The sequence below is a fragment of the Tachypleus tridentatus genome, chromosome 10 (assembly GCF_004210375.1).
Source record: "Tachypleus tridentatus isolate NWPU-2018 chromosome 10, ASM421037v1, whole genome shotgun sequence".
Classification (NCBI taxonomy): Eukaryota; Metazoa; Arthropoda; class Merostomata; order Xiphosura; family Limulidae; genus Tachypleus; species Tachypleus tridentatus.
Genome location: NC_134834.1, coordinates 50,878,591 through 50,906,003, shown reverse-complemented (window position 1 = coordinate 50,906,003; position 27,413 = coordinate 50,878,591). Strand labels below are relative to the sequence as shown.

General features: G+C 33.9%; 1 protein-coding gene across 1 annotated transcript; it reads left to right on the top strand.

Annotated features, from left to right (window-relative positions):
• Positions 1–402: 402 nt before the first annotated feature.
• On the top strand, positions 403–26,594 carry LOC143228061 (neuropeptide CCHamide-1 receptor-like). Its single transcript, XM_076459399.1, has 2 exons — positions 403–488; positions 22,567–26,594. The coding sequence occupies exon 2, from the start codon at positions 22,598–22,600 to the stop codon at positions 23,708–23,710; it is 1,113 nt and encodes a 370-aa protein (XP_076315514.1). The 5' UTR covers positions 403–488; positions 22,567–22,597; the 3' UTR covers positions 23,711–26,594.
• The last annotated feature ends 819 nt before the right edge of the window (positions 26,595–27,413 follow it).

Genomic DNA, 27,413 nt, shown 5'->3' with positions numbered 1-27,413 from the left:
GAAATAAACTAATAAGTCTTCTTTTATTTGATATGCGTTTTATTTTATCGTTTATTTTCCAAATAAGAAGCAACGCCTCCGTTTTGACGAAATTGTGGAGAATTTTTCTGAATGTGATGATTTTTCGATATATTTTTTCAATTCATTGACGTAATGAACAAATTAGTTCTTCCAAGTGTCATTAAAATAAACACAATTTTTTTTTAATTTTAGGTTGTTTCATTGCAAAATTATTATGTATTTATACCTCTTATGTCCAAAATCGCACAGATTACATTCTCTGTCGATTTGGGAGGAAAATTTTGAAAATCCATATATATTTTTATTAATATAAACCATTGCTCGATAGAGGACACTAGCATCAATCTGCACAGTTTATAGTGTTTGAAATATCAGGTCAGATTTTAATAAAGGGAAGAAAGCTCTCTCAACTCACGCTGTTAAGTTCTCTGTTCCTGCATTGTGATCCGTCGGTTCTAGAGTGATAGGTAAGTAAACATTACAGTGTTAACGAAGACAATAGGCTAAGCATTTACAAAATATTAGCTTATGTCCAACAATTGTAAAATATTTTGGAGCTCACGATGATTCACACTCACGCTAAAACATTAATTATGTGTTGTTAAACAGGCTAGTTACATTCCATAATGCATGTACATGGGAAATTAACTTCGTAAAATTAAGTACAAAGTGCTGTGTGAGAATAGTTACGAAAGCAATATATATAGTAACTTCCTTATAGCAACAGTAACTTTTGAGACGTTAGAAGTGTCATTTTGGATATAAAAGGGAAAATTTTCTTCTTGAAATTGGAACGTAACTCCGCCTCTTGAAAAAAAATTCTAGAAATTACTGTCGTATTAGTGTTGTAACGTTTCTTTTATTTAACGCAAGTCGTAAAAATTAAAAAGATGAATACCAGAAAATGTGTGCCTTTTAAATTTTAGTGATATAAAGTAAGTGAAAGCGCCACTAATAAAACATTTATGAAAAGATCGCTGAAATAGTTTCATGGCCTCTTGCACTGTCTGTATTATAGCTTCTAGAACATTAAAATAGGTGTGAAATAAAAGCAATAAGGAATGACAATATCTTAAATACAAGCAATTTTCCAATTATAATATTACTTAGCATTATCATTTGATGACGTTCTTGTTAATAATTCGTTCGTCCTACAACAAAATTACAAATAAAATCACACAACATTAATTTCCCTTTCTAAAGCAATTTAAAAACTACACTTTGTACAGTGGTTTCACATCATTAAACATTCTTGGTTTATGAGCATAACTCCTAAGTTGGTTTTACTTCAAATGCCTCTTTTTCAGGGTATAGTTATCCAACTATCAGCCCATGTTAACAGAAAATTATTACCTAGTTTTGACAACGTGAGCCTAAGTTACGGAGATTTGGCAATACAGTATGAAATATTCTTACTGTGCAAACTTATTCTGGGTCACAAATAGCTTTAGTTTTTTTCAAACCCAGCTACGTTATATTTCATTGCTCCTTTCAAACACTTGGTTATATGAAAGAAAACACAAACCAATCTATTGTCTATAAAATGAATACTATTACTAGCTATAAAAATATATATTTCTCCAATAAAGTAACAGTCAAACTACGAAAAATTAGTATTAGGCTACAACCCCATGGTAAGATAATGGTCAAACCACAAGTCAACTAGTTATTTACAAACTCGAACTAAAAGAAGCAGTAAACTCAGAAACCAGTTTATAATACTACATTGTACAGTAAACTAACAACCAGAATCACACATTAGTGTTATTACAAGTATTACATGATAACATAACAACAGTTACATCATAGTTTTAATAAATTCGTACAACATGGTAGCATTACAATCAAACCACGTCACGTTTTATTAACTCGAAGTGGGTCTTGTACTACATAATAACGTGAAAGTCATAGCAAAAAACAGCCTTTCTAAAGTAAAATAATGTATTAATTTAATATTAAAATCACAAGTCATTAAACTACATTAAAAACAGGCAAAATAGTAAAGAAAAAACTTTTTAAAAAGGAAGTAAATATAAGGATGGCTAATATTCGTCCTTCAAAAACAATGTAAACAAGGTAATAGAGGTTACATGTGCATCAAACGTACATAATAGAAAGGGCAATAGTTAACATATAACAATACACATGTATATAAAACCAATCACTCACAACTAAGTTTACTTTATTCTGCATTTGTCTGTTAACATTCCTCTATAATGTTTGCCTATGCAATTATGAATGGATAACAGAAATGATATCCCTGTTGTCCTGTTTGCATTGCTTTTGAAGGATTGATATTAGTCATCCCTACATTTGCTTCCTTTTCTAAAGAGTTTTTTTTCTTTATTTATATATATTAGCGTTATTGAATATTAGTGAAATTAAATACACTACATGGCCAAAAATATATGGACACCCGACCATCATATCAATAAGTACTTGTTCAATATCTCATTCCAAAAACATGGACATTAATATGAAGTTGGTCCCCTCTTTGTTGCTATAACAGGCTCCACTCTTCTGGGAAGGCTTTTCACTAGACTTTGGAACATGGCTGAGGGGAATCGCTCCTATTCAACCACAAGAGCATTAGTGAGGTCGGGCAAGAAGGCCTGATTCGCAGTCGACGTTCCAATTAATTCCACATGTGTTCGATGGGGTTGAGATCAGGGCTCTGTGTAGGCCAATCAAGTTCTTCCACGCCAACCTTGGCAAACCATGTATTTATGGACCTCGCTTTGTGCACGGGGGTATTGTCATGCTGAAACAAGAAAGGACCTTCCCCAAACTGTTGCCACAAAGTTGGAAGCACACAATTCTCTAGAATGTCATTGTATGCTGTAGTATTAAGATTTTCCTCTACCAGAACTTAAGAACTTAGCCCAAACCATGAGAAACGGCCCCGGACCATTATTCTTTTTCCACAAAACTTTACAGCTGACACTATGCATTCAGGCAGGTAGCGTTCTCCTGGCATCCGTCAAATCCAGATTCGTCTGTTAGACTGCCAGATAGTGAAGCGTGATTCGTCACTCCAGAGAACACGTTTTAACCTGTCCAGTGGCGGTGTACTTTACACCACTCGAGCCAACGCTTGGCATTGCGCATGGTGATCTTAGGCTTATGTGCGGTTGCTCGGCCATGGAAACCCATTTCATGAAGCTTCCGACGAACAGTTCTTGTGCTGATGTTGCTTCCATAGGCAGTTTTGAACTCGCTAATGAGTGTTGCAACTGTGGACAGACGATTTTTACGCGCTTCAGCACTCGGCGGTCCCGTTCTATGAGCTTGTGTAGCCTACCGCTTCGTGGCTGAGCTGTTGTTGCTCCAAGACGTTTCCACTACACAATAACAGCACAGTTACAGTTGGCCGGAGCAGCTCTAGCAAAACAGAAATTTGACGAACTGACTTATTGGAAAGGTGACATCCTATGACAGTGCCATGTTGAAAGTTACTGAGCTCTTCAGTACCACTCATTTTACTGCCAGTGTTTGTCTATGGAGATCGCATGGCTGTATACTTGATTTTACGCACCTGTTAACAATGGGTGTGGGTGAAATAGCCGAATTCACTAATTAGAAGGGGGTGTTCACATACTTTTGGCCATATAGTGTACTTGTGAATGATAAATTGAATGTCGGCAGCAAATAAACCATTAAAACGCAGATGTAAAACAGAGAACAACAATTCCTATTTCTTACACAAACAACTGAGACACAATGGAATATTTACTCTGATACTAGTTGACTCTGAAACAATTCTGAAAACTTACGAGTGTAAAGAATAATGTTGTTGTATTTCAACCTAACTGTATCTGCTAAATTCAGTACTGAAGAGGTTTTACTCCGACACCAAGACTCGTCAAGCCTAGTGGAAGAGTAGATCTGTGTAACACTTTTTTTGCTTTAGATGGACATAGTAGGATATTATAAACATAGTAGTTGACGAACTGACTTGTTGGAAAGGTGGCATTCCATAGGAGTGCCACGTTGAAAGTCACTGAGCTCTTCAGTATGACCCATTTTACTGCCAGTGGTTGTCTATGGAGATTGCATGGCTGTATGATTGATTTTATGCACCTCTTAGCAATGAGTGTGGCTAAAATAGCCAAACCCACTAATTAGAAAGGGTGTCCACATACTTTGGCCAGGTTGTATATGTATATATGTAGATAGATTACAAAAGTCCTCTTTCATCAAAGAAGAAAACATGTTTTGAGCAGCATCTAGAAAAGTATGATTGATAAAAGGCTTTTCTTAAGGGGCCTGTGATATAAATAATTATGGTTGTTTACTATTCAAGCTATCTCGACTGTTATAAGGTTTCTTAGAGACCCGAGAAAAACCCGTATTATAACGTGGCTGTTATAAGGTTCTTATAAGTAAAATACAGACTCGAGAAAAACAAAATTCATGAGCACGTCAGAACAACATAAAACACTAACAAGAAAAATAGTGTATTCGCTGTCCATTAAATTTTAGTGATGACAAGATAAAATAGTGTTTTCTTGTTAACTTTGATACTGTTTAGATGCTCATCTTTCATTTGGACAGGAAGTAAAAGAGGCATTATATGTCCAGCAACTAAAGCCTGCACTAAACAATTTATCTGCTTGGTCATCTTTTTTTAAAGCTATTTAATTTCAAGTGTAAAAGCTTTAAACAAAAATTAGTAGATAGAAATAGGAGCACCAAAAAGCAAGGAAAGAAGAGAGGAACGGGCATTGCAACACTTAGTAACACGGCGAATGTCTGTTTGTGTGTTTTTCTTACAGCAGAGCCACATCGGGCTATCTGCAGAGTCTATGCAGAGGAATCGAACCCCTGATTTTAGCATTGTAAGTCCGTAGACTTATCGCTCTATCAGCGGGGGACAACACAGTGAAACTTTAATGTAGGTGCAGCCAACGTTCTGCCCATCCCTACTTAGTGTGCTTTTTTAAACTTGGTAATTGTTCAAACTGTTTCAAGTACAATATATGATGTCAGTAGGTCACACTTAGTTTGAAAACAATGCAAAGGTAAATTATACAACTTACTGTTCTTGTTTTTAGTATAGAGAACTCGTGCAAAGTTGAAGGACTTTGTAATTTTCTTGGTATCTTGTTTTAATTACAATTATTAAATCCTGAAAAGGTCGGCGTAGCTATTGAAATCTTAATAACAAAGTAGCTTCTACAGTAGCATAATAAAATTATAAAATAGTTGATTTGATGTAAGATAATTTGTTTGACGTTTTGAGACTTAGATTGATAGAATTTTGGTCACGAATCATTCGAAATGATTGGATAGTTCACGATTATAAAAAGTTTCTCTTTACAAAATGAAAATCTTTTTTTTATATTAATTCATAAAAGAGAGAGTAATGGTGTATAATAACAGAAGCCTCTTTCGTCTCATTAATATGAGTTGTATTCACTAAGCCAATAAAACTCTGTTGTTGTTTTTCACTAGCATCACTCTTTATTTAATAGAAGAAGCAAAGCAATTGTTCTTGAACAGTTATTAAACAGGAACCTACTGTGTTAGGGGAAACAGTCCTTGGTACTTCAGTGACAAGACTCTGTGCAATTAAAGCGAAGACGAACACGCGCCAATAATAACATTTTCATTATGTAAATAACGAAATATTAGAAAAGCATAAGCCCCTGAAGCTGGAGTTTGGCTCAATGTATCAAACATGTGCCTTCGATGCTTCTGATGTCCAAATACATTCTCGTAAGAGTCTCTGGAAATTATAAGAAAGTCTAATTAACTAGCGTAGCTAAGGTTTATAAAAGTAGAGTAAATGTAATTATCAGTAACTTCTGATCAGAGGAAGCTACCTACATGGATAATAACGACAAGACAAACTTAGTAACTAATATGCATTATTAAATATACCGTTATTAGTTATGATTATTAAAATGCATTGATTTATCAGTTGGAAATATTTTTTGTTAAAGGTATTTTCGAAGGTTTTGTGAAATCATATTTGAAAACTGTATAAACGTCGATTCATTTGGTGAGCTTAGCAGAAAAAAAATTATTAAGTTGGGATAAAAATAAAATATGTTACAATTCACTAATCACCTCAGAGAACTCTCTATTCTGGAGTGGATATCCACCTTAATTCTCACATGATTCACTTCGATAAGAATACATTCAAGACTTTCATGAGAAATTAAACTTCAAGTTTTGGTTCTATATAGAATGTATTATTACTATAATTTCTGTGGATCTTGCAAGCACATGTTAACTGCTCTTTATGAGAAGAACTGTACATATTACAATCCACAGCGAAACACTTAATAGCTAAAAATATACGTCACACATATTACAACCATTTCTGAAGTCTACGTGTATAGCGAAACTCTTAATGTTAAAACACTTAAAGTGCTAGACAACTAGAAAACGGTATCAAGCAATCACCTGAAGAAGTTAAAATTTTATAAAAAAAAAGAAGTGTAAAATAGAACTACAGGCTTCGAGACAAAGTAAATTTAATACTCGTACCAACAATTTTCATTAGTTTTGGTTTTTGTTTGAATTTCACGAAAAAATACACGAGGGCTATCTGCGCAAGCCATTCTTAATTTAGCAGTGTAAGACTAGAGGGAAGGCAGCTAGTCATCACCACACACCACCAACTCTTGGGCTACTCTTTTATAAACGATTGACCGTCACATTGTAACGTCCCCAAGGCTAAAAGAGCGAGCACGTTTGGTGTAACGGGGATTCGAACCCGCGACCCTCGGATCAAAAGTCGAGTGCCTTAATCACCTGACCATGCTGGGCCTGCCGTTTTTAGAATACAATTTGACGCAACACACTATTTCATAGCACCTACTTGTTTGCATATTGTTGTTCTAAAAGTGGATCTTCTAACCTTCAAAAAGCTATCGCGATAAACCTAACCACGCCTTTGGTATCGTTAGCATTATATAAAACAAGTTAGTTAAGAGTCATATACCAAAAGTTGGCGAGATTTTAGTCATACCTGGAAATCAGTAGTTACTTCCACCAGGCAGATCACTGAAGAAACTAGAACCAAAATAATCTGAACTGAAACCATGCCTGTGAAATTCTGGGCAAGTACGATATGATAACTATCAGAACGAGTGTATAATCGTTGATCACATAAGTAGTTCCAAGAACGGCAAGTAGCCTGGAACTTCGTTCTTATAGAATTCAATGACTGGTTTGGTTTGTTTTGAATTTCACGCAAAGCTACTCGAGGGCTGTCTGCGCTAGCAGTCCCTACTTTAGCAGTGTAAGACAAGAGGGAAGGCAGCTAATCATCACCACCCACCGCCAACTCTTAGGCTACTCTTTTACCAACGAATAATGAGATTTACTGCCACATTATAACGCCCCCACGGCTGAAACGACGAGCATGTTTGGTGCGATGAGGATTCAAACCCGCGACCCTCAGATAACGACTCGAGTGTCTTAACCACCTGGCCATGCCGAGCCAGAATTCAATGAACATTCAGTAAAAAACATTTATTATTGAGCATTCCACTGTAAATCTTAAAAATAATTTAGTGAGGAACATTAATATTTAAACTTTGATAATTATTGGTCTATATATATATACAAAGGATTTGAATATCAGCTATCGTTCCTGTATAAACAAAGGATTTATTTTTTCCTGTACAAGCAACTGAATGTGGCCCAAACGTCAACTTTCACTCTCGGTAAATCCGAGAGTTTTTGTTCTTTTACGTAAAAACGCGTTCCACACTTTGGATTGTGGGTGCACTATAAGATTTGTTGTAGTTTTTCGATGCAAAGTTACACCATGAGCTGTCTAAATTCTGTCCACCACAAAGAATCTAGCCCTGTAAACTTATCGCTGTCCCAACTGGGCAAAAAAAAAGTCTAATAATTTGATCAGACAAGAATAGCCCCAGAGCTAGTGGTAAATATTGCCTTCAATATGTTAACAGTACAGAATTCTAGTCGGCTGTGAGTAATTTTGCATGAAAATTCGAAAAATAAACTAACATTTTACATTGTTATTTTATTTGCATTAATATTCCAACTACAAACGTTACTGTAAATTCCACATACGAAGAGCTTCCGGTGACCCAGCAGTAAGACTGGGAGCTTTGAGGCTAAAATTTTGGTTTCGATACCCATATTGGATAGAGAACAGACAGCGAAATGTGATAGTTTAAGCTTAAAGTAAACAAATAATATCTACACAAAAAACTGTATTTTTTTAACATCATTGTCTGTTCAAAAGACGGAGTCATCCTTCTGCAAGGTATTTAACTCAATAACTCTTGAAACGCCTAAATTTGACACTGAAGTTGAAAATGTATCTTACCTATAGAGAAATATGAACTGTTGCAGTCGTATGTCTTTTATACGGTTAGTAGGATGTTACAATTTACCTTGTAATTGCTTCTGTTACAAATATTTCGAAAGATTTCTCAAAATCCAACTTTTTTCATCATTCCTTTCGATGCAAAGATGTGACAATCACAAACAATTTTTAATCAGTTTCAACTTTGAAAACTTCCTCTCGATACTCCTCAATAGCTACTGGATCTGTAAGCAGTGTGTATATTGCGTTGTTAAATAATTTCTGGAAAAACTTGCAATGAGTTAAGTACATTAGAAATATTGTAACTAGAATTTAAAGTTCAACCTCAAATCTGTTCTGTAACCACCTGACTTTTTCCATCAGCGCTGATCAGTGCTAAAATAAATTCTCTCAATATTTTACTAGTCAGTTAGTTTTTAAATTTTGAACAGTTTTAACGTCGCACGATGATCCTATAATTTTCTTGTAATCACAACTTAAACCTTGTTCTTATTTATATTGCACCACAGTCTCCTACAACACAAAGACAAAAAATAATAATAATAATCCTGAGCCTTTAGGCGCATAGCAACTATTGGTTAATTCTCAGACTTGTAGCTACAAAATGTTTTTTTTCTCTCGCAGCTTCGAATTCCCATCACACCAAACATGCTCGCCCTTTCAGCCGTGGAGTCTATTATAAAGTTACGATCAATCCCATTATCCGTTGGTAAAATAGTAGCCCAAGAGTAGGCGGTAGGTGGTGATGACTAGCTGCCATTCTTCTAGTCTTACATTGCTAAATTAGGGACGACTAGTGCAGATAGCCCTCGTGTAGCTTTGCGTGAAATTCAGAACAAACCAGGTATCAAACCTTTTATTAAAATAAAGTAGAAAACAATGTTTCGAGCTTCATAAATATTTACATGTCGACAATTAATGAAAATGAACAACAAAGTACAGTATTAATACAAAATATTTTTAAAAAATCACATTAAACCTTAAACACAAACAAATATGCCTTATTTAGGGTTTTTCAGTGCTGCTTTTATTTTTTTCCTGTACTTTAAATTGACAAATTCAAATTTACCTTATCGAAATCAAAATTTTCTAAAGGAACAGGGTAAATGATTAACGTTAACAAGTTTGCCAGTATTTCATGAATTTTAATGTAAAAAACGATCGACATCCGATACAGTTTGATGCTGAGATTCATAAAACCATTCTAAATGCTACGTCTAAACTGGAGAACTGTGATTCGTTTTTGGGATGAATGGCATAGAACTTGAGCTGTTTGTTTGAATTGAGTGAGTACGCTCCCACTTATGACAGTAGATTCGGTGCTGACAATAAGCTTTTAAAAAGATATATTCGTGGGGAATTTTACCTTTAAACCATTCTCATACAATTACTGAAATTAAGTTGTTCTTTTATATTATATTTTCTACACTAACGTTTGTATTCTGCTAAGAAATCCAAACTTCAGTTTCACATCAGATTATCTAAACCTCACTTTGTTAAGCGGCCCGGCATCGCCAAGCGTGTTAAGGCGTGCGACTCGTAATCTGAGGGTCGCGGGTTCGCATCCCCTTTATGTAAAAAATGTCTAGTTACTGGACTTTTATAATATTGTTTTGTTTTTGAATTTCACGCAAAGCTACACGAAAGCTACTGCGCATTTTATAGTATCTTTTCTAAATCTTCCTATTTGTCAAAATTGTTACATATAAGTAAGTTTCTAAAAACAAATAAGCCTCAATGTTTCAAAGCGCTTTGCTTATTTTATTTGTCTCCAAGAGAACGTCTCTTCAGACAGAAGTCAGTAATTCTAAGTTGTTCAGTTTTTTCAACGAGCTATGTGCTTCACACTTCATTGATGTTTCGTCTTGATTTACTTTCTAATTCCATCTGAAATTAGTCATGTCCAACGTATGCAGATCTCATGCATACTCGTGTTGACCATTGAGTAGATGACAGTGCTTAAGGTAGAAGCTACATATATTTTTCGTAGTTTTGTTGTCTTTACCAACTGCGACCTTTATGTTGACGTAAATTAAGGTCATAAATTTCCTGAAAAAGCATGAAACAGAAAGCAGTTCTCAAGCATGAGTTGGTAACATACATTCTCACTAAATTTAACAAACAAGCAGCACAAGATACGAAAATCATAAACTTAACTTTACTTGGGATTTGAGACTGAAGACTTGTGTATTTTTATGCCATGTTGCTTACATTGTAGGATATTTTATTGCAACAGTCTCTGATATCAGTCTCTCGTTTTGTCTGTGTGTGTTTTTTTTAAATAATATCTTCGGTATCAGTAGCTTTATGATCTATGTGAAATAAAATACATAAATCTGTTCAGGTGTATATCATTTCTAATGACTCATTGCACAACAAATGAAAGATATGTGGTGATTAGTCCACATTAAGGGTATAATATCTGTCTACCTTACTTCTGCGAGCTTAATACTTGCTATATTTAGCTCTTGTTGGAAATGTAAGATAAAAATTGACCATAGTGTTGTCCGAAGTACACGCTGAATATTATACTGTTTTGTAAGCTGGATTCAACAAGCATACAAACAGTTTTATACGAACTAGGATATAACATTTCCACATTTCTTATAGAGAAAACAAAAATTACAAAACCAACTAGCCAATCAGAGTTCAGTGATAAAGATAAGTTAGAAATCCAGCTAAATCTCTAAAAACTCACTTGAACAAGCCCAAATCGAAGCCAAAAAAGAGAAAAAGCAATCTTATATCGAAGCTGAAAGAGAAATTAAACTCCTTGAAGAAGAACAAGCTGATATCAAAGCCGAGAAATAAATTAGGCTGAAAGATATGGGAATTAAACTCAATTCCAATTGACCAAGGCAAAGCGACAACCTTGAATTCAGTCGAAATAATGAAGTACCACCGATTACTTTCTACAAGTGACAGCCACAAAACTTACTTGGATAAAAAATATAAATGTAATATTGTTTGTATATTAAAATATATTTGTGCCAAGAAATAAAAGTTTGTGTATATATCAATCTTGTTGGCCAATATCATAAACTTGTTACATGTCTGTATTCAATTAACATTTAGGTCCAACTTATTATAAAATTTAATTCAGTTTCAGGCCATTAGAAATCGTAATACCAAACATAATAAATTTGAGGCTCGTCCGAGATAAATTACAATTCGTAACAATTATTAAATTATTGCGTACATTGTTACAACTTTCAGTTACAGATTGCCATCAGAAACACAGAAAATTGTTCATGATGTCAGTTTCAGTCTCATGAGTCCCCCAGTGGCTCAGCGGTATGTCTGGGGACTTAAAACGCTAAAAGCAGGTTTCGATACCGGTGGTGGGTAGAGCATCGTGTAGCTTTGTGCTTAATTAAAAAAAAAAAAGTATGATGAGATGTATTTCTCTCGGTAGTCAAGACCATTTATATTGTTTATAATAAATTTCATTTAGTTTGGTTGTGTGTGCCTATTCATAATGTAGTAATGTGATCGATCCTACTCGCGGTAAAGAGCTTTATAAGTGAACAATGGTGTAAACGGCTCCAACCTTTTGCATTACAATGCGAAAAAGGACATTGTATAAAAGAAATTGTATATTGTGCGTAATTCCGTTATACTTTACGTATACACACACCAAAATAGTTGTTGTTTTATAACGCAAAGCTACAAAATAAGATATCTGGTATCTGTCCACCGTCAGGAATCTAATCCAATTTCAGATCATAAGTCCATAAAGTTATTGAATATTCCACTTGGGGACCACAACAAGTAGAGATACTTTATTTTGCAACTTTCTTTTTTCTACTATTAATCAAGTAAACAAAATATAATTACTGCACGAATTATAAAACTTTTTATTTCTCTTATTTTTCGTTGTGTTGTAAATACACATTAAACCATGACGTACAGAGCTTTTATCTTCTTAAAATTGTTTGACATCCTTATAGTTTCACAGAATACATATTGAAGCAGAGATTTCACTTTGCAGGTTGGAGTTTCCTGCATTCACTTCAATAAACGAAGCACAGTATTACCAGGACAAGATTGAGAAAATACTTCGCTACTTCACAAATTAATTTTATTGTACATTAAATAGAATACACCAGATTAAAAGTATTTCACTTCATAGTCTCCAATTAGTTGTTTTAATTTATAATAAAAGAACATAAGTGTAATTAATGAAGAATAAATGGACGTTTTTCTCAGGTTGTGTTCTTAATGGTTAAGTACTTCCTTCATCACAACTGTACGAATACGTGTAATCATAAGTTTACCATTATCTTAAATCAGGAACACATTAAGTCATTCTCAAACTGATTTGTAGGCTGTTCTTTACTACACGGTTTATATTAACAATTACTCATTATCAAAAATAAGCTCCAAATGAAGTTTCTCACGAATGTTTTTTCATAACTAAGAAACACAAAAACTTACGTTTAAATACTTAAAGATCTTAAGTTATGTTAGACTTTCTCAACGTTTTTGTACAATATGTATTTAGTAGTTTCTAGTACAAAATTTATTGATTGTTATACATTTGTATGCAATATTGAAAAGAACACATTACTAAAAACATGACTGATTATTACTGTTATAGCATATTAGTATGGTTGGTCGTCTTTTCACGCCTTAAAAGAAAAATCAAATAATGCACACAAGACAATGTTTAGTTGCTTTTTAACACAAAAACCATTAACTCTTTTTAAAGCACATTGTGCTGGTATATCAAGAATGACAACTGCAAAAAACATTGTATAATAAGTATAATTATTTAATATAATTTACAACAAACTATTTTCGATTAAAGTGTTACCATCATCAGAACAAAATCCTACAATGTCCTTTAAAGGATGGAACTAAAAACTTACTTAAAGAGCACTATAGAATTTTCTCCTGATGATCATGGGTATTATTTTTATCGAAACTAGTTGGCCGTAAATTACATTAAATAATTATTTCTCAAAAACTGTCTTTTTTTCTTATTGTTAATAAAAAACACTGTAAATAGAAACTCTATCATACGAAGGTTTTTATGTTTTTACTACGGCCACCTTTTTAATTTTTTTTAAGTCGCATTTCTACATTTTTGTTGAATATTCCGTCTAAACTTAACTCTTGTACCAATTAATTCCAGCAAAATGAATATAAGTCTTCTTCATGACTAACGCTTCCTAAGTATAATCATTTCACGTGGAAGTTGTGTTATACAAATTTTATTATAATCATTTCACGTGAAAGCACCGTTAGACTAATATTATTATAATCATTTCATGGGGAAGTTGTGTTAGACTAATTTTATTATAGTAATTTGAGGTGGAATTGGTCTCCCAGTGGCTCAGCGATATGTCTGCGGACTTCCAACACTAAACACCGGGTTTGGATACCCGTAGTGGGCAGAGCACAGATAGCCCATTGTGTAGCTTAATTCAAAACAACAACAACGTGGAAAATGTGTTAGACTAATTTTATTATAATCATTTTACGTGGAAGCTGTGTTAGACAAAATGAACATTCTTGTATTTCGTCGAACGTCACTTTTTTATATCAATGCTTCCTTACAACATTTCTTTATTTTGTTAAATACATTTCTGTCTAATAACTCATGCACATGTAATTTTAATTTACTTCACTGGCTTCTGCCTTCGACAATATACCACGGTACATTCACGACCTGTATTTTTAAATAATAAACAAGAACGACTTGTAACGCTAAAACTTAGGTTAAATACCCACATTCGTCACAGCGCAGATATCCTATTTTGTGGTTATGCGCTTTAATTTGTACACCGGAGCAAAGAAATTCGTATTTAAATGTAGAAAATAAATAGAGTAGACGAAATTCGAAAAACACAATATATTTTATTTCGATGATGTTGTGTTTTATCGAATTTATAACCGTTATTTTACAACAACTTTCATTTCAACGTCTTCATAAAGAAAGAAAAGTAATCCATCCAACTTCCCGGTATGTTTAAGCAACGAACAACTCATTTTACATATTTCGTATTTTAAAGAACCGTTGTCAAAAATGGTGACTATGCATCGCGTCTTCATTGTTGTTCATGTTTTTTTTTGGTTTTTTTAAATGATCTTAACTGAAAACAAGTAAACAAATTAAAATGACACCAATATATGTATGTATCTGTTACAAGACTAATACTCAATTAAAATTAAAAATCAGCTTATAAGGTTGTGTTATCGTAAGATAAGTGACTTCTGCATGAATTAGTTTCAGTTTGAAAAGAATACAAAACATGTGGCAGTAGTGAGGGTGCACGAACCATGGAAAGGAAAAGATCCTTTTATAATGTCATTATTTTGCTGTACAAAAGTAACCAAGCATTTTATTGTGTATATTATTTAGCTTTATTTTAATACGTGCAGAGACAAGAGTGATTATTCACGCGTTATATGATTATAAATATATGACTTAGTATTTCAAAGAACTATACAACAAAGGACATTTTCTGTAATAACAACTAGTTCCGTATGGAACAAAAACGTTTAAGTGTCTAATATGGTTTTAGATCATTTAGGTACGTAAATATATGATGTTTAATTATATGTTCGCCTTTTACAAGTCGGCGAATAATAATTATAACTATATTTTCCATAAAATTATGTTTTTTGTACACCAAAAGGCCTGAAGAGCTCTGATTCGAGGGAAACACTTTGTCAGCAATAGATATTATAAATGTAACATAATTGAAATATTCTGACTATACACACTTCTAATATTTAAAATTCCCTAAAGAACCAGATTAACAATGTAATAAGCTTGACACTAATGTATCATGATATATCCAATTGTAATTTATACTTAATCAGTAATCTGTCTATATATATATTTAATAAACTGTCTGTAGTTTGTAAAAGGCCCATTTTTAGTTTGCTGATGAACTGTATATGTATATAATCAGTGATGTCGAGAAACCCACTTGTTGAGAAATTTATATGCAAAAAACGGCTCGTTTGGGTTGAGAAAATATTTTACATAGAAGGTCGAAACGTTGTTCGCTCTTCTATGTAAAATATTTTCTAAACCCAAACGAGCCGTTTTTGCATATAAATATATATGTATATATAGTTTGTTAATGAACCATACATATAGCCTGTTACTGGGACCGCATATGTAGTTTGTTAACGAGACCTACAGTTCATTAATAAACCGCCTTTCAGTTGTTAATAAGACCTCTGTAGTTTATCAATAGAACCATCTCTATACTTGTTGCTAAGTCCAACTGTTATTTTTTGGATAAGACCTGCTGTAACTATCGTTGATAAGTCCGTGTGTTGTTTGTTGCAACGTTCATCTAAGTTTCTTTTCATAGTAGTTACTGTTATTGTCTGATAAATCCGAGTGTTGTTTGTTACCTCGTCCAGCTGTGTTTCATAATACTTACTAAAGCTAGTTGCTAAAACCATTTCTAGGCTGTTGTTTTTTTCGTCTGTAGCTTTCTCATAAAACCATCGGTCCGTATATAGGAAACATTTTTTTCTTTTAATTTTTCATTTGGTCCTGATTTTAAAAATAACACGTTCGAATGTGACTTTTGGACGACACTCTCTCTAATTAATTGATAGATCTGCCTGCAGTCCTTTTAGCAACATATACAAGCATGTTCTACAGAATATTTAAACAATGGTCTCTAGCGGTTATCAAGAGAAACATTTTACGAACTTAATGAAGGCTAAGATTCTCCTTTGTGGACAAGTTAGCTTTGCGTAAAATAATTTTTACTCATATTGCGTTTTCGTAGTTCTAAGGGTAGTAAGAGCAAAACCCAACAAAACAATTAAAGACATTTGCAATAAATCAATATTAAAGTGATACATGCAAAGAAAAGTTTAAATCGTATTTGTTTGAAATTAAGCACAAAGTTAAACAATGGGTTATTTGTGCTTTGCGCACCACGGGTATCGAAACTCGGTTTTTAGTGCTGTAAGTCCGAAACATACCGCTCTGCCACTGGGAGTTAGAAGTGGAAGGTATTTAATTAAGGATGCTAAAGGTTAGCCAGGTTTATTTTATTTTGTTTATCTAATGAGTCAATTTTTGTTTTTCTCCTTTTTTCACTTCATATTGCGTGAAACACAAGTAATTATAACTATAAATATGCTTTCAATGTTATATGCAAAATTTATATACTTCCATATTTTTTCTACACTTGTAATAAATACTCCCCCCAGTAGCACAGCGGTATGTTTGCGGACTTACAGCTATAAAATTCGGGTTTCGATACCTGTGATGGGCAGAGCACAGATAGCTCATTATGTAACTTTGTGCTTAATTACAAACAACAACAATTGTAGTAAATCAAGATTCCTTTGTCTTACATGAGTAAAAAAGAGAAAGAGAGATTCTGAACTCTATAGTACCATTAATAACTATTTTTCACAAATATAAGAAATACTGCTTAGCGGAGTCTCGACGTTTTAATGGATGAGTTAGTGAGAGCAGTCTAAACGGAAAACTTACGTATTGTCAATATTAACAGGCTCATAACTATTTGGTTTGTTTGGATTTTAATTTCGCGCAAAGCTACACGAGGGCGATTTGCGCTAGCCGTCCCTAAATTAGCAGTGTACAACTAGAGGGAAGGCAACTAGTGATCACCACTCACCGCCAACTCTTGAGCTTCTCTTTTACCAAAGAATAATAGAATTTACCGTAACATTATAATTCCCCAAAGGGTGAAAAAGCGAGCATGTTTTTTGTGACAGGGATTTGAACCCACGACCCTCAAGTTACGAGTCAAACGCCTCGAAACAAGTTCTGCTTAAAAACAAAATATATGTTTCGGATAATACTAGAGTTGCCCCAGCATGGCCAGGTGATTAAGGCACTTCAATCATAATCCGAGGGTCGTGGGTTCGAATGCCCGTCACACCAAATATGCTCGCTCTTTCAGCCGTGGGGGTGTTATAAAGTTAGGTCAATCTCACTATTCGTTGGTAAAAGAGTAGCCCAAGAGTTGGCGGTGGGTGGTGATGAATAGTGGGATTGACAGTCACAGAACTTTGTCCACTGCTGGACCACTGTGTAGTTTTACACTAAAAACAAAACAACTAACTTTTATATTTGAAATGTTCAAATAATTAACAGTACTGTTTTAGTTGTCTTTATAAATTTACATTTTGTGGTATTTTTATAAAATGAACATGCACGAAGAGTTTCAATTTGATCGCATCAGGTATGACATTAAGAACATGTTGCTATGACGACAAATTTATTCAATCAAACTGTTTTAGAGCTTTTGCTGTTTTTCTTAGAACGTAATAAATAAAATTTTTGAAAATAAAATACGAGTTTTCCAGAAACTCTTTTACTATCCTTATTATTAAGACTCAGCTTCTTAGTAATCTAAATTTTAATGGAATTTCTTAATGAAACAGTTTTATGACTAAAATGAAAAATGGTCTCCAGACAACATGTTTGTTGTAAATTCTAGTTTTCATGAAACGGTCTTCCACAGCTGGTCAGATATTTAAAAAAACAATATGAACAAGGAGGATGAAGCAGAGAGAAAATATTATCTACAATATATTTTTTATGAACTTTAAATATTGTTTATATGTTCCCTGGACATTTCATGCAAACCGTAACAAACTTACTAGTGTATATGTATTTTTACATTGATGTTTGTTTTAGTTTAATATATATACATAAATGCATGTAACTTTTATTGTTAAATGGGTATTGCGAAAGTCCAGCCTGTTTTCTAAATTTGTAGAAGATTCTCGAGTTTAAGAATCACTAATATATGTTTTATATTATTGTCAACTGAACTTTCGAGAACATTGCCTAAGGTTTATAAATCAACGCGCCAAGAGATTTTTAGAATATCCTTGGTTTACTACAGTTAATATACTCTAAACCTCGGAAACCATAAATGTGATAAACGTTTATTAATCTGAAAAATACAGATATTTAACTTGGATAATTTATAGATTTCGACCGTTGCAAACTGTTTAACTTCAGTAAATTGTTAGATATATTCATTGGGGAAAAGTCAGCTTGTGTACTGTGTAAGGTTAACTATTAAGCGAAGTTTTGTTGTCTTTCAAAATTTATAATGCATATTGGTGAGATTTACACATTTTGATAAAAGTTTTAAAAACGACATCTACACTCCAGATAAATATAACATAATTGTTTTTGAATTTCGCACAAAGCTACTCAAGGGCTATCTGCGCTAGCCGTCCCTAATTTAGCAGTGTAGGACTAGAGGGAAGGCAGCTAGTATCATCACCCACCGCCAACTCTTGGGCTACTCTTTTACCAACGAATAGTGGGATTGACCGTCACATTATAACGCCCCCACGGCCGAAAGGGCGAGCATATTTGGCGCGACGGGGATGCAAACGCGCGACCCTCAGATTACGAGTCGCACGCCTTAACACGCTTGGCCATGCTGGGCCTATATAAAATAATATCTTCTTATTTAAACCAGTGTTTTAAATCAAGGTCTTTTTTTTTCTTAAAATTAAGCGAAGTGTAATAATAGCAAATCAGAATTAACTCGTTCATCATGAACCGAGGGCTCTCTGCGCTAGCTATCCCTAATTTTGCAGTGTAAGATTAGATGGAAGACAGCTAGTTATCACCATCCACCGCCAATTCTTAGGCTACTCCTTTACCAACGAATAGTGGGATTGACCGTAACATTATAACGTCCCCACGGCTGAAAGAGCGAGCATGTTTGGTGTGACGGGAATTCGAACCCAACACCCACAGATTACGAGTTAAGCGCCTTGGCCACACAGAAATAGGCAATAAACTGATATGAATGCTCGTATCTTCTCATGTACTTCAAGTATAAGACGGTTGAACGGATGCTTTAAAAGCAACCTGTATACACCTGGCTTCTGTTGCTGTTCCAGAAGATATTTTTTAACGTATTGCATACTGTTGCTTAGAGCACGAAGCACGTGGGTAGCTTTTACAATACACTATACTTTCCTTACAAGTATTGAGGTACAACTTGTTGCAGGTCTCTTTCTGAATTATTCTAACTCCTCGGGTTGATCTATATTATTTTACTTTCAAAGGCCATTAAATACAACGTATATTTCTGTCTTGCAAGTTCTGAGACCTTGATCCGATACTTCATGATTTAAGTCAGTGAATATTTTGTAATAGAAAAGAATGTTACAAGACATTCCTAAAGCGATCAAGTTTCGGTGGCGTAACATTATCTACACACGCCGAACAACACCAAGATATATTTCTGATACATTCCTTTTAAACCCTGGCTTCATGTCGGCTGTAATTGTAACGTAGTTTGTTGATTTTCATGTTCAAAGACATTTTAGTATAAACTCAGTTAGTCATCTGTGTGTTAAAACTTGAAGCATCTTGTTAGTACTTTTCTTAAACAACAGACTATTTGTGACATCACTTTATCCAGCTGAGTGATCATTAGTAAATAAATTATTTGTATCCCATTTTTTCAACACATACACCATCAACCGGTTCAACAATCCTTTTGCCATTTCTAAGTCACTATTTACAAGAATAGTTTAACATCAAACTATTGATTAATCACGTGGATGGTTAGAAAGAAAATATCCCATTCATGGTCTTCATGGCTTGGTTTAGAAGTGGTAAAACCTGTTCTAGATAGAAGTCTGATAAATGAACAGAGCGATTTGATAAAGAAATAGCAGTGTAAATCTCTCTCTAACTGATAGCTTTTTTTGCAGTATCAGAGCAATGTCTGATATCGTATGTATATGTTACTTTCTTCAGTGATCTTGTTTTTCTTAGTCATTGTAATGTCATCTTCTCAGATTTGGTTGTTTCACAATAAGTGAGAGAGTGAACAAAGTAGGTTATGTTTCATTGCGGATGAGACAATAGCATTCTTTGGCTAAAGTGCGGTGTATGGAGCTCTGAGTTACGGGCAAGATTCACCTGTTACTGATTTCTTTAGTTTCTCTATGTCAACTGCAAAGCATTTCAGAGTATACATAATAGGTTGAGGTGTTTGTGGTACTTTATGCTGTTACAATGCTAACTTCACTAGGAACGTTCCTGGAGTGTAGTCTCAAGTTCCCCTGTGCTTCCTCACTATCAAAAAATCTATTTCCAAAATAACATTGATTGTTAGTTTTAACCTTTTTTCAGAGCGATGATTTGTGCCTGTGTTATAATTTATTAAAAAAATCATCTTTATGTTTTAGAGATTATTCTCGTTAATAATGAATTCTAATTAACACATATACGCATGGCCGATAGATAGTAAAGTTTTATAAGTATCAAATTCATAGGCAATAGGTGTGCGAAATCAAACCCTGCAAGACGAATGTCTAATCTCTTCACCTAAACACTAGAGTATCAGATTGAAAGAATAACGTATGTACCTTGGTGCTATCAAAACAGGTATTTTTTACATAAACCAATAATTTTTATGTAATAAATTGTAAAAGGGTAAAAAAAAATTGGGATCCAATATGAAACCTAAAACGATACATAATTTATTTTCTAAGACAACATATGTCAATTTCTCTGGTTTATTCAGGTACTTGCTGGCCCTGTTTACATATGAACCTTTTTGATAAAAGAGGGGACTAGATTATAAGTTTGTATAATAGTTTCTTATGTACCCTATTACAGAAAATTATCTTCACGAAAATAAACAACATAACCCTCAAAATATTAGTGCTAATAGCTTCTTCCTGTTGTACTCCAATACGACTTCATGACAAGGATGTCTTTACTTTCATTTCAACTACTTCTAAAAAAAGACGCTAATTTGAGTTCATAGTGAAAAATAATAAAACCGTAAACAGCTAGAACAATAATCCGATTTATGACTTTTAGTTTACACTAATTTAAATTACTTCCAAAGAAAAAAATTCTCTTTCTTTTTCGAACAACGAGGAAGAAACTTATGGCAAACAAAGAAACAAAATATTATTGATCACATAAAAAATCTCAAATACAAGAACTTGAATGCTGAGAGACCAGAATAAGAACAATATTGAACTACTATAATAAAATGTTACAAGAATACAAACATGAAATTAAATTTGTGAAATAAAAGTAAATACCGAACTTTAAAAATTTTAGAAAAACGACCTTTACAATCAAGATAACTTTTTTTTAAATTATTTTATGGATATTAATCCTGAGGAAGCCGCAAAGGCAAAACGTTGGTTTAAATAAATACAATTATTTATATGGAGTGTTAAGTCCGTTTTTTCTAAACATTTTACCAAACTATGTACACCCCTTCAGTATGCACTACAAATTTTGAAAGATTGAACAATTAACACAATATAAAGTAGGACCACTGAAACATTAATAGAACCAAAACGATTAACATAGCAATAGAATCCTCAAAATTAGCTAGAACAATTTAACACTATAATACTTGGCGACTAGAATAAAACAATTAATCTCTGAAATAGTAATAGAATACTGACAACAATATAAATAAAAAATGAACAACCAGAACAAAATATACAAATGCACTGTAATAGAAGTAGAATACTGAAAACCTATAACAATATTTTAATTCTAAACTACTATAGTTAGCATGATAGTAAACTATTAGAATGCTGTACTGATGAAGAAATAAGATTTTAATAGTTGTTTAGAATTTCGCAAAAAGTTGCACGAGGGATATCTGCGCTACCCATCCCTAATTTAGCAGTGTAAGGCAAGAGGGAAGGCAGCTAGTCACCACCACCCACCGCCAACTCTTGAACTACTGTTTTGCCAGCAAATAGTGGGATTGATGGTAATATTACAACGTACCCATGGCTGAAAAGGCGAACATGTTTGTTGCGACTTGGGTTCAAACCCGCTAATCTCAAATTACGAGACGAGTGCCCCAACCACTTGGCCATACTGAGCCACAGATTTTAATGAACCACGAAAGTATAAACAAATGAAATTTTAAGTTGTTTTTTTCGCAAATAACAAAAACACTTAATTTCCAGTCAATTAAACTCTATTTACATATGAAGTTTTCTCGAAGCTTAAATGAAATAAAATCATTAAATTGAGTTTTACTGTTTTCAGGTTCTAGAATGAAACTTGCGACCTAATAAAGTATATATGGTGTACTTTTAACTATTGTGTTTCAAAAATTAAAAGAAGTTAATTATAGGAGATAATATAGAAGTCGGAATAGATAGATATAGACCTACAAGTTAATATATAAATAATAAAACAGTGAAATTAAATTTCAAGTTCAAATACGTTAATTTCTTTTCAGCCGTTTGACCAACGTTCAATCATCGCAAGCTATGAGCCTAGAAAATCCTCTAAACGCCACTTTACTAAGCTTGAACATTTCCATTAACTCTTCAGATACTGAACAATATGTCCCTTACAAGAAAAGACCAGAAACCTACATTGTTCCTGTAATCTTTGCTGTCATCTTTGTAGTCGGCTTATTGGGAAATGGAACACTGATGACTATATTCGTAAAGCATAAAGTAATGCGTAGTATACCCAACATTTACATAATCAGCTTGGCTGCAGGAGATCTCCTAGTCATCAATGGAACGGTTCCATTTGTAAGTACAATTTACACGTTTGAAAGCTGGCCATATGGAGAATTTGTGTGTAAGCTGAGCGAGTTACTTCGGGACGTGTCTGTTGGAGTTACAGCCCTCAATTTGATTGCTTTGAGTGTTGACCGATATTCTGCCATCGTTTTCCCACTCAGCAAGCGGTCCAGCAGGCACACCAAAAGCTTCACGGTTCTGCTTGCTGTTGGCATCTGGTTCGTCGCTATAGTTTTGGCCATCCCAGGATCATATTTCGCGTTTCTCTTACAGTTCGATATGCATGGAAAAATCATATATGTATGCTATCCATACCCTGAGTATATGATGCCCTGGTACCCACGTACCATGGTGCTCATTAAGTTTTTGCTATTTTACACCTTGCCGTTGCTGATTACAGGAATATTTTACTCTTTAATAGCGCGCCACCTGATTCGAAGCTCACGGAATGTGGTAGGCAAGAACCATAGTCATGTCAAACAGATGAGGGCTCGAGTAAAAGTTGCCAAAATCGTTCTAATTTTTGTGGTTCTCTTCGCCATATCCTTCTTACCAACTCACGTGTTCTTGCTCTGGTTCTACTTCTACCCAAATACAATGGAAAACTATAATGACTTTTGGCATATCTGCAAAATAGTGGGATACGTCCTCACATTTGCAAACAGCTGCATGAATCCCATTGCACTGTACCTGGTGAGCGCAATATTTCGCAGTTATTTTCAGCAGTATCTGTTGTGTTGTTTTTCTAACAAAATGTTAAAATGGAAACACGGTCGTTCTTCAACTTTAAACACAGTAAACACCATCTCCACCGCTGACAGAATACCCTACGTAACCACCAATCTGTAAATTAGGTTTTTGAGAGATTTCGTCCTTTGTTGAAACTTTGTAAAGAGAAACCACAAAGAACGTAACGGTAAATGTTTAAACTAATTACGTTTATATCAACTCCACTAATAAAACACTGCTAAGGAGAGCTATATCATATTAACTATGATTAAAGCTGCTAAACATTACCTTATTTGTCAGAATACTGCCAATATAATCTATACTGAATATAACACACCTGATTGTTAACTTCAAGGAATTTAAGCATTAAGTTATTGTGAAAATCCTGCTAAGATCAAAATCGTTTAATGTGACCACTCTGCTAATAACTGTTATTTTGAATGCATCATCGATTTTAGTCTAAAGACTATGAACACGATATTTTGTTGAAACTTTGTTTAGAGTAAAAATCTTTAATACAACTATTGAACTTTAATCGAAAACTTTAAGCATGAAATATTTCTTGCTGAATTTCTATTTAGAGCAGCAATGTTGGATGTAACCACTGATTTGTAGCTGAAAGATTTTGAACACGAAATATTTTCTGCTGAAGCTCCATTAGAGCAGGGACCTGGCATGGCCTAGCGCGTTAAGGCGTGCGCTTCGTAATCTGAGGGTCGCGGGTTCGCGCCGGAGTCGCGCCAAAACATGCTCGCCCTCCCAGCCGTGGGGGCGTTATAATGTGACGGTCAATCCCACTATTCGTTGGTAAAAGAGTAGCCCAATAGTTGGCGGTGGGTGGTGATGACTAGCTGCCTTCCCTCTAGTCTTACAATGCTAAATTAGGGACGGCTAGCACAGATAGCCCTCGAGTAGCTTTGTGCGAAATTCCAAAACAAAACCATTAGAGCAGCAATGTTGGATGTAACCACCGATTTGTATTTGAAAGATTTTGAACTTGAAATATTTCTTGCTGAAGCTCTATTTTAAAGCAGCAATGTTGAATGTAATCACCGATTTGTAGCTGAAAAATTTTGAACATGAAATATTTCCTGCTGAAGCTCTATGTAGAGCAGCAATGTTGAATGTAATCACCGATTTGTAGCTGAAAAATTTTGAACATGAAATATTTCCTGCTGAAGCTCTATGTAGAGCAGCAATGTTGGATGTAACCACCGATCTTTAGTTTAAATATTTCCTGCTTTTGCTCTATTTAGAGCAGCAAGGGTGGATATAACCACTAATCTTTAGTTGAAAGATTTTGAACATCACGTTTTTCTGTTAAAACTCTTTTTAGAGCAACAATATTATACGTATATAATCATAAATCTTCAATATAAGGACCTTAAATTGAATGTCCCCTATAATCTCGTTCATGTTAACAGCACGTTGTTAAACAAAGTGAACTAAGTGCTGATATGTACAAGCCATCAGTAATTGCTCTAATAAAAGCAAAACACGAAACCTCTGAAAGATATCGAAGATAAAGAATGCTTTACAATCTTAAATTCTGCATAAGTAACATAAACCCCTAATTAAACCAAAAATAATGAATGGCGTGAAAAGATTGTTACTCTAGGAACTCGTTTTTTTATTTTATAAAAAAACAACTTCGAGGAACAGTTTGTTTCAAATTAAATAAGCTTTGTTCAATGGTAATTATGGTTCATGAATACGTGGGTTATGTAAATTTTATCTGGTGTTCGCTTTTTTCTTCTTTAGTGTTTTGTCTCCAAACAGTTTAAACTGTGAAGTCATATTCCTGCAATGTCTCGACAGTCAAGCAATTAAAAGAGCAACAATTATTCTGATATAATATCTTGGTATATAGGTGTGAAATGCGCAGAAGAATAAAAGGGTTGAATAGTAATGGGGTGCATTTCGAAACGGAGTGTGTGAAAAATGTGTTTGACAATACCTGTGAAGTGAAATCAGAAGTGGTGGTGGAACAACGATCGAACAACGCAGAAAGACGTTACTAACTTAAACATTGAAAAATCTCGCATAGGAAGAGTTTTGCCATTTTTTTCTAATTAAATGGACATTGAAAGCATTAAATGTCTGGTTTGGGATTTGTAACTCAATTTGTACAGGAACGTCAATAGACTTTAAGAGGATATATTTCTGTGCTGGTCTCCAAGCAACCTAAGACGTGTGGAATATCAATTTGACCAGCCACGCCTCTTTAATTATTGATAATATTAATCCTCAATAGAATTATTAAGCTCATAATAATTAGAATTAACAATTCAGAAGACCAATTTTGTTTTAGGAAAGATCGAGGAACTATAATTGATATATTAATGCCTCAAACGTCAGACGAGTTAAACTACATAAAATTATTCTCGTACAATTTTTCTTTCTTGAGACGGTGTGTGGGTGTTTTTATTATAGCAAAGCCACATCGGACTATCTGCTGAGTCCGCCAAGGGAAATCAGACCCCTGATACTAGTGTTGGAAATCCGTAGACTTACCTCTGTACCAGCGGGAACTCTCCAGGTAGTCCTGAAAACAAATACTTCTTAAAATTCTTCAGTGAAAACCACGTGAGCATTCTCTTGGTTTATTCTAAAATACAAATATCAACATATGGGCACGAGAACCTCTAATGGATTTTCAAATAAATGCCAATATATTGTCTAACATTTTAGCGTTTTGTAAATAAGTTTTAAATTGTGTAATATTGTTGTAGTAAATTCTTTGTGTTAGTTTTATCTTGTAAAACTTAGCAAATTTAATCTTCTTTTAACTGAATTATTGATGTGAATTTTTTGATTACGACATTCTCTTAAATACTTATAAGTAAATCTTGAAAACTACAAATTTTACATTGAACAAATACGAAAACATGCTGAAAATTCTGATGATTTTCGAAAAACTTGTATTACAAACAGTTTAATATGGAAGTGTATGGTTTGTTTTTACTAAAATATTAATTTTAAACAAACACTTGTAAGAGTTCAAGAATTCGTGAACAACTTTAAAATAAACGTTTTTTTCAATTATTTCGTATTTATTACTTATAAGTAGCTTTACGTAAATTCAAGGAAAATGAAAAAAATACATAAATTAATTTACGTATAAATCACAGATACTACTGATAAAAAAGAGTTGGTTCATGCTTTAATAAAAAAAATCATCTGAAAACTAAACTACACTGAAGATCTAACTAGTTTCTATTTTCCTCTGTTGTTGGTTCATCCTTTGATACAAGATTCATCTGAGAAATAAAAACTAAGCAAAACTTTTGATACTTTCAGGTAAGACTTATTCTACTAAAATCGACAAAAAAGGAACGCTTAATAACTGGAGGTTTTAGGATAGATATTCACTGCGACATAACTTTATTCTCACTGACTACCCGCTTCATGGTGAATTAAAAATCCTGCTTGTTTGTTTGTTTAGTTTAGAGTAAAGCCACATTTGGTTATATGCTGGGTCTACCATGGGAATCGAGGTTTGGATTTTATAGTTGTAAGTCTATAGACTTACCGCTGTCCCACCAAGGGATGATATATTAAAGAAAATCTGATCAATCTTTATTTAGGACAAACACTTTAAACAAAATACTAAACTGGTTACAACAGACATTTGCCGTTAGTGTTGAGTTAATATTAGCTAGTTAATTTTAAATTTCAAATTATACCTCTCAAAATCTTATTCTAGGTTGAAACTCCTGATATCTTATTCTACAGTGAATAATTCTGACGCTGCTTACTTAAATCGTTAACACTAGGCTTATCCAGAGCAGCTTGCAGTAAACATATACTAAATCATTCACTT

What these genes read in the sequence shown, in the direction of transcription:
- LOC143228061 (XM_076459399.1), top strand. Translation starts at nt 22,598, where the DNA reads ATGAGCCTAGAAAATCCTCTAAACGCCACTTTACTAAGCTTGAACATT.